The following is an 8,954-nucleotide window of genomic DNA, read 5'->3' as shown; positions in this document are numbered from 1 at the left end:
TCATCCGAAAATCGTTCGATTCGAACGATCGAAGGATTTTAATCGTTCGATCGAACGATTTTCGTTCGAATCGAACGAAAATCGTTCGATTTTAGCGATCGAATGGTCGAATGGGCGACCGATTTTGACGCGAACGCCTATTGGCGAACGTCGCGCGACGTTCGCGAACTTGCGGCGGACGCGAACAGTCGAAGTTCGCGCGAACTAGTTCGCCGGCGAACAGTTCGCTACATCCCTACATGGGGTATTATTGCATAATTATTTGTTCTGATTTGTTCTGATCAAGTCATGAAATAAGCTGCTTCCCTCCAGATCATTCCAGAATGAAGAACAAAGACCTGCAGCTCTCCCATGAATATAGTGCTTCCTGCATTACACAGTGTTGCATTCATATGTGGTGAGCTGGGTGCAGTACATGGGCACCCTGCACACACCCCTAGCTTACATTCCATCCAGATGTGCTAGCAACAACAGTTTCAGTAAGTGGGATCATGGCTACCAGTGGCTGCTCTGCAAAGTACAGTAAATGCAGCAAATCTAAGTTCCAATTAATTTATTCTGTTAGAAGGATGCTTTATAAACGAATATATATAACAATAGATTTGTGACTGGTAGCACTGTCCATTGATTTTTTAGTTCCATTCCTGCCAAAACACCCCAAATTTCTCTCCCCATTTCCTGTTTTAAATACTGTCGCAAGCAGTGCAAATTGTACAAACTACAATGAATAATTGTAATATTTGATCCTGCTTCCACCAAACCAGTAATTAAAAAACACCTTTCTAAGGTTTGCAGGAGAGTTAGGAGTTAAAGTATTTACTGAATCAGCTGATGCAGAAAGATTTGTCATTACTGGTGCAGGGGAAGCAGGATCAGCAGGGGTTTCACTTTAATCATTGGAATTTGTAGGGTTGCTCTGCTTTTTTCAATGCTGGATAGAAGTGGGACAGAAGAGGGTTGGGACAGCATTAAATAAAGGTGGGATAAAAGGGCAAAGAGGAGGAGAGGAGCATAAGAGAATGGGGCAGCAGAAATAGGGAGATTAGAAAATTGTATAGGAGAAAATAAAATAGGGATAGCAGAAAAGCAAAATGGTGAATAAGGGTGGCTAAAAAGGGCGCAGAAAGCAGATATTAAAGATAAAAAAGCAGAGGAGAGGATTAAACAGGCACAGTGCGTTTATTGATACATGGGATCCCTATAGAACCAGAAATGACATTCCGACACCAAGATCAGCATAATTGCAGATGTCAAAGCGCATGCACAATTTCATGCATTTTAACAAGCAGTGTAATTGAAACAGGTGCACCTAGTATCTACTATTATGCAGGAATTGTGTAAAGCATGCAACCAAGTATTGCACTTTGCACAGTGCCCTTGCTCTCATAAATGAGCCCTATAATCATAGGTGGAAAGGGGCAGCAGAACACAAAGAAAAGGCAGTGTGGGCCATTTGAATACTTTGCTCTGTTGCACCTCTATCTACTATTTAGTTATTAAGACCCAGCTCAGTAACATGGCTATCTGACATTTTTGGGGAATGTTCAGTCACCCTCCAGCCTATACTACAAACAGCAACAAATAGTGAACGGAAGGGGACATATGGAAAAAGGAACGATTTAGGATGGGACTGGAAATAACATGTTAGATGTGAAAAAGTAGGTGGGCAAGAAAAGGTATAGTCACTGGAGGGGGTGGGGGCTAACTTGCTTGGCATCCAGTGTTGCTAGTTCTATGAGGAACAGTGACAACCTTTTCTCAGGCAGCAGTGAGCAGCCAGTTACCGGAGGCAGAAAAAGATCCCTCTAGTAACTTTTACAAACAAAAATTCAGCTCTTCTAGTGCAGAGACTGCAATAGTGCTCTCGGACTAGCGATGCCCCCCATCTTGACCTTAAGTGCCAAGTGGGTGAAGGGGGGCAACATCCCCTGAAGGCATCACCAGTACCTTGTTTACCCATACCATAATCTGTCTCCTTGTTCCTAACAATACTTTACAGCAGCTCAGGCTTGGTTTATGCATAGACCTTAAAGGAAAACTAGAGCTTTAGTTAGCATCCTAATTTAATAATCAGCCAGTAGCATCAGCTTATATAGCAGGGAAACCTCATTTGTTGCTTGACTATTTGCCCAAAGCTTAACTGCTGCTCAGAGCACACAGAGCACGTGAGTGTTGCAGCCACTCCTAACAAAATTCAAAATGGGAAACTAAATTTTAAGCCCTGGATCATTACTACTATAGAGATGCTGAAGCTTTCGGCTGGTTTAATAAGTTCTGTATATAAAATAGGCATTTCTAGCTATATTCATTTTTTGAGTTTAGTTCTCCTTTAACTTTTCCAAAGAGTTATGCCACTAGTGCCTTTAATTTTCCTTGTCTTAAAGGGAAGGAACAAATAAAGCAGAAAACAATAAACAACTAAAGATGAACAGAATGTTGCCACTTTATGTATGCACCCATTTGGGGGAATGTAATATGTTTCATTTTCGCAAAAAAAAAACATTTGCAAAGACCATTGCAAATGTTAGCTAGGATGTTTTTGACAAATTACAGACCTCAATGACTTCCTTGCAAAGTTTGCAACCAAATGGCTTTTGTGAACACTGCAGTGTATGTAATAAAATGTTGCAACCGCAAAGCATATTTTGCAATTAAATATTTACCAAAACTCCCGAGCAGGTGTTAACGCTAACCTTTGTTTAGTGATGTAATATTTACCTGTGAATGCTTTTACATTGCGAGCAGCGCTATACATTTTCAAAATTCCAATTTTAAACATTGCTTGTGAATTTTTATTACATTCGCCCTATTATGTATTACTGTGTAATGTGTTTTGCTATCAACGTCCTTAGCCTCTCACTATTTATAATATGGTTGGGGTGTCAGTACCCATGGCCTCTCACTAGTCATAATGTGCTTTGGGCACTTATTTGCACAGTTCTCTGTGTATCTCATGTTCTTCTACTGTGTTTTTTTTTTTTTACCACATAGCACTTAATGTCTGTGCTGTTATACGCTCTGTGTACTCTTTCTATTTATTGTATTTATTATGTGACTTGTCCTCCCTGGCGCTACGGTTCATTAAAAGCTCTTACAAATAAATGTATACATATAGACATACTTGGGAAGCAATTAGCCATTGTTTATCAATATAAAATTCATATGGGGTGTCAGAACCTTTCACTGTATCATTTACTTGGGTGTGCTTTTCATTGTATATTGTTCTTGTGCTGCAGGACCTACTGCTTTCATTATATTATATGTTGGTGATGCTATTACTCATCTGTCTAACAGTAAAATGTGCTGGAGATGAGAATGTGCACCAGTTGTCTACCTGGTAATTAACTCCTACATAACATAACCAAATGTAAAGAGTGGGTCCCAACACCAACTGATGTGGCATGTCCTTGCTATAAGTGCATTCTAAAATGATTCTAAAACCAGAAATGTATTTTTAGATTTAAAGAAAGAATAGGATTAATTTACCTAGGATTATACATGCTCCGTCAATTTATACTTTAGTGCACTCAGTGTTTGAGAGTAAAGAGCAGAGTTTGCCCCATGTTCAATAGCCCATTCATAGCAACTAATTATCTATTCATTTGCCTCACTTTGACAATTTATAGCATCTGGTTGTTGTTGGATTTTAGATCTGGAACAAACATGGCTTTTGTTGCATTATTTTCTCATAAAACCTTAGAACACATTTTAACAAGGGTTTTTGAAGGATGTTCCCTTAAAGGAGAATGAAAGCTTACCCGACATAGTTTGCTGGAATGCAAGACCTCCTGATAGTGTCCTGAATCGCTAAGTTTTAATGCTGTAAAGGCATTCAGCTACCCATAAATCATGACTGATTGCAGATCCCTTTGCGCATGCGCCAAAGTCCCTTCTACAGAAGGAGCATGAAGGATCAAAAGGAGCATGCGCCATAATGAGAGACAATGGAGATACTACCCGTGGCAGTGGGGGTGTGGAATGCTAGCAACGCAGTGACATCACTGTACTTCTACGGAGAGCTTTGGAAGACTGGAGCGTGCAGAGAGAAAGGAAGCAAAGTAAGGGGAAACAGTGAGTGCTTAGAACACTGTTTGAAAATCATGTTAAAATAAAACAGACTTAATTTTAACCTTTCCTTGTCCTTTAAAAGTGAGTGTGGCCTTTAAAAGTGGGCACGGTTTTTTACACTCTGCAACATGTTCCCATCGGCTTCCCCAGGCAAAAACTGGGCTTTGTCATGAAATTCATTTGCAATGAGCCATATCTCAGACCTTACTATAGAGTTATTATATAAATGCTTAGGAAAACAGGTTTCTAATTACTGATGACTTCCTTTAAATGTCCTGCAGAAGCCCGTTGATAGATCATTATAGGTGGTGCAATCTAAGTATCACATGTGTTTCTCAGGAATAAGTGTGGAGAAAGATTGCTGCATTTATTGTTCTACTTGCAGCTGGTTTCAAAAAGCGAATCACTGATTGGTTGCTATAGGTAACTGCCCATGTGCAAATTTGCCCAGTGTTGATAAATGAGCCCCAGTATCTTTAGTTGATTTACCACCTTTGTGTAATAGAGGCTTTCAGACTTGGTTCATGTCCATATTTGTGGTACATGTGGTCACACTACCTTAATTCAATAAAGGTTACAAAGGGATTAAAACATGGTAGTAGCAATCACCCTGTTATAATTCAAAGGCTATCATTAAACACCACCCACATTTCCCAGGCCTCTGTCCCAAATGAGCCTCCTCAAATTCTGAGAACCTGTCTATAGACATAGAAATAGCTGTAAATTACAGTTCTTCATGAATGAAGGATAGGGGATTAGATAACCACAAAAGCAAATTCAAAAGAGATATTTCACTTCTTTTTTCCACCTAAAAAGCATTTACATGGCAGCTAGTATAATGGATTCATAAATATCTGTTCTCTTCCACCCAGCAGCATTTAAACCCTTGCTTTAGATCACTTTTAAAGTGCTGCTCATGTTAAGTACATGAGTGGTTGTTTTCTCAAACTGATAATTGAAATTTTAGATTACATTTTTCTTTGTAGTTATTTGCCATATAAGAGAAAGCATAAAGCCCTAAAAGCCCCAAAAACTTTTTTTTCTTAAATGAGAATATCTTCAGTTTTCTAAAGGCTTATGTGGTTCGTCAGTGGTTCGTCACTCAAGTTTCAGAAAAGGAATCATTTTCTCTCATATGTCAGCAAATCCTCGATCTCCAGAGATCCCTTGTTTCCCATTGAAATGTCAATTCATGTTTTATGCTTAAAATAATCCAGTCTGGCAAATTTACTGCCACAAAAATTCATCGTTAAAGAAAAAATAGAAAGATATAGTAGATCTTTAGCTATGGCAAAGCCATCCAATATTGTTTTCTCATGCCACTATATTAAATTAAAAACATCTGTTTTATTTTTACAATTGCTCAAATAGCTTAATGGATAGAATCCTAGCAAAAAAATACATAATCCTCATAGCAAAAAATATACATAATTTCCTTCTTTGCTTATATAAAGGCTGTATAATTTGTATTTATATATATATTTATATTAATTGTTTCTGTGTGGCTGTATCAACATGAAATATATTTACAAGTTTAAACAGTTGAGTCCTTCATTGGGAGAGAGCTTTAAAAATAACTTCAGAAGTCTTTGATGGATGCTTATTGTCACCGCTGCGGGCAAAGAGCTGGTTTAATACATTTTCCTTTGTGAAGCACAAAGTTGGCAGGGCAGTGGCATCCCGCCACACAAGGTCTATTGCACGGACCAATTTCATTCCAGTTGTCACAAGTCTTGAGGCACCCAGGTCCACAGGTATCATATACGGCTCCATTTTTACACTGGACTGCTGTAAAAATAAAAAAAACAGAATTGTCTAAAAAAATATGTACAGGTATTGTGGCAACATAAGCAACTGGGTTTTCCATATAATACGGGTATTATTTATTGTGGTTCGAGTTGTGTTTTCCATGAAAATTCTATTTTTTTTTTTTTGGTCAAAATCCTGAACCTGCAAATAGCTTGAATCCAAAAATACACCATCTAAAACCTGTAGAGGTTATGCAGAAGTCCATGGCAGAAGTCCCATGAACCATTTGAAGATGTTAATAGCCTGCATGATGTTCGAGTGGTTTGACAGAAAACACGATCAATTCTAGCAATTCAAATTTTTTCCAGTGATAAACTCAATCAATTCCAACATTTCACGTTTTTTCCCATGGAAAACTCTATAAATTTGAGTTTCGCAACTCAAACTCGCTGAATCAGTTTTTTTCTTAAATAAGATACCATTTGAGTTCATTAGAAGTATAAAAAACTCTAACATTCGACCTTTGATGAATAACCCCCTATTGTGTGCTGTACAAAATGACAGCAGGTGAATAATTAAGACCAGAGGTAAATTTACAATAATCTAATTAAGGGCAGATTTATTTAGATTTGAATGGTAAATTTGAATTTTTTCAATTTTTTCTGAGTTAAAACTCACAAATTCGAATTTAAAGTTCTAATTTGAATATTCGCCACCTAAAACCTGCCGAGTTCATTTACAAGTCAATGGCAGAGGTCCATTAGAATATGTTAATTGCCTTCCTGACATTCAAGTTTTTTTTCAGAGGAAAACTCTATTTGAATTTGTTTAGAATTTGATTTGAATTTTCGGGTCGGGACTATTCGATCAAATATTAGACATTTGAGTTTTTTCATAAATAACCTCCCATTCGAGTTGTGAGTACATTTGAGTTTATTAGAGTAAAAAAAAATACATGAAATCAAAATTTGACCATTGATAAATAACCCCATTAAACACTGAAGGGGTAGTTCAAATTAAAATTATATTTTCTTTTAGCCCTTCTAACCCTAATTATGATGGTTCCATTGTTTCACTGCTCTCCGAGTCCTACCCACTCAGAAGTCTCATGATTCAATATCTTGCACTAATGAACTATTAGAAGATAGAAACAGGTTTTCTGCAAGTTTGGTTTATGGTTTTGCATTACTAGGCTGTATCTGCGGTAGCAAACCAATGCTTTGGATGCATAGTTGGCCACAGGGATATTAAGGATTCATTTACATACCTCTGCCCACAATGCCTTAAAGAAAAACTATACCTATGTAGGTCTCTGTAAAAATATATTGCATAGAAACCCTTCATGTAAACAACCATTTTCATAATAATATACTTTTTTAGTAGGATGTGCCATTGGCTAATCCGGAATAGAAAATTTTAAGAACTCTATGGGCTGTCCCCAGGGATTCTACGATAAACGGTGCACACAAACAAACCATACATGTTAGGTTACATGAGCCAATTCATGGACAAAGTTGTGTCTTTTGCTTCCACACTTCTTCCTGTTACAGTTAGAGCTGCAGAATTTCTGGTCAGGTGATTTCTGAGGCAGCACACAGACCATCACGAAATGGCGGCCCAAGGTAAGAGATGTAAAAGGGCAATATATACAGATATCTATATTCTATTTGTGTAAGATTCTTTATGTTATAAACTATCTGTTGCTTAAGTATTCATTTTGGCTGTGAATTTTTCCTTTAAGTGAAGGTTAAAACTTTTTTATTTTTAGTAGTAAGGCAGTCCTATGTGTGTAACATGAGGCATGTGAATACATTCTGTTTAAGAAGGCTTTTCACAAGATAAAGTCTGACAATTGCTTCTCATTGAAATTCATTGTCTGTGGATAAAATCAAGAAACCTTTTGTTCAGACTTTACATTACAGCGTGCATGATCAGATTTTGCAGCATCCTACAAATCTTGTCCTGTTGCATGACAAGATTATGATTAATAAAATCAATAATGAAGTTTTTAAATTCTATAGATAGGACATGTTTGCTTGACATTGTAGTAATCACATGAAGATATCTATCTGTGGATTGCATTTGTTTTGCAGTTGAAATATTCTAAATATGATTGGTGAATAATTTTATTCTGGCAAAAAAATAAGGTTTTTATCTTTGTCTATGCATACACGAAAACAAATCTCAATTGCTTCTGTGGTTAAAACAGATTCTTCTCTACCCCCCCCCCTTTTAGGCTGTAGGCACATTTGAGTGACACTTTGTAATTTATGCTAATGACCTCATATCCACATACAGAAAAAAAAACCTGCATTTCATGATGAAATATTACATTATTTGCAACTAAATCTATGTCAACATGTTCTGAACATTTGAGTTTTCCAAATTTCAGACTAAATTTAGGAGTCACTGGAGTATCATAAAGTGTGAATTGTTATTTAGGCGGCCAGCCAAAGAGCACAGGAGTTCCAGAGAAAAACACAGAGAGCAGTTAAAATAGCTGCAAGAGGTTAATATCTAAAGTGCCTAATTAAAAACTCTGTAATATAATTTACGTAGGGCAGAGGTTGTAATGGTTCAGAAATGAATACTGTCATATGCGTCATTTCCATAGGATGATAGATTTCAAATTATATATATAGTCTGAAGGGCAGCACACTTACCCCTAAAAATGCAAAAAAAACAGCAAAAAGTTATATCAGTATGAAGAGCACTTATGGGATTTAATTTATGTGTAAAGCTTTAATGGTGTAAGTGGACATTTTGTCCTACACACATTCAGCAATCATGGTCCTTTCCTTTACTCTATGATCATCCTGGAGCAATTTGTTTTACTTCTGACTTGCAATATTGTTGCGCTTGGTCTACATGTGCATCATTTTTACAGATGACTAAAAATGTTCAATATTTTCATTATTGTGTATTTTCGTATTCAGAATTGTTGCAGTTTTGTTGCATTATAAATCCCGATAATTTCCTGCAACTTTTTTTGATTTTCGACATCAAAAAGCCCAATCTGAAAAAAGTTGCAACTTAATAAATCAGTCCCCCTAATGTTTAAGGGAGTTATTTACTAAACTCCAGTTGGGCTTTTTTTTTTTTTTTTTTTAAACTCAAATTTTTTGATTTATTAAAGA

At 36.8% G+C, this 8,954-nt stretch overlaps 1 protein-coding gene across 5 annotated transcripts in view; it reads right to left on the bottom strand.

Annotated features, from left to right (window-relative positions):
• Positions 1-5,342: 5,342 nt before the first annotated feature.
• The window catches only part of bmper.L (BMP binding endothelial regulator L homeolog), a 148,675-nt gene continuing 145,063 nt past the window's right edge, over positions 5,343-8,954 (bottom strand). For 3 of the 5 annotated variants that reach the window (XM_018266679.2, XM_018266676.2, XM_018266678.2), the window contains one exon: positions 5,343-5,856. In XM_018266679.2, coding sequence (XP_018122168.1) covers positions 5,675-5,856 — 182 coding nt within the window. In that variant the 3' untranslated portion in view covers positions 5,343-5,674. 5 annotated transcript variants of the gene reach the window in all.

The sequence above is a fragment of the Xenopus laevis genome, chromosome 6L (assembly GCF_017654675.1).
Source record: "Xenopus laevis strain J_2021 chromosome 6L, Xenopus_laevis_v10.1, whole genome shotgun sequence".
Classification (NCBI taxonomy): domain Eukaryota; kingdom Metazoa; phylum Chordata; class Amphibia; order Anura; family Pipidae; genus Xenopus; species Xenopus laevis.
Note: the sequence above shows the minus strand (reverse complement) of the source record. Positions and strands in the feature narration are given on the sequence as shown.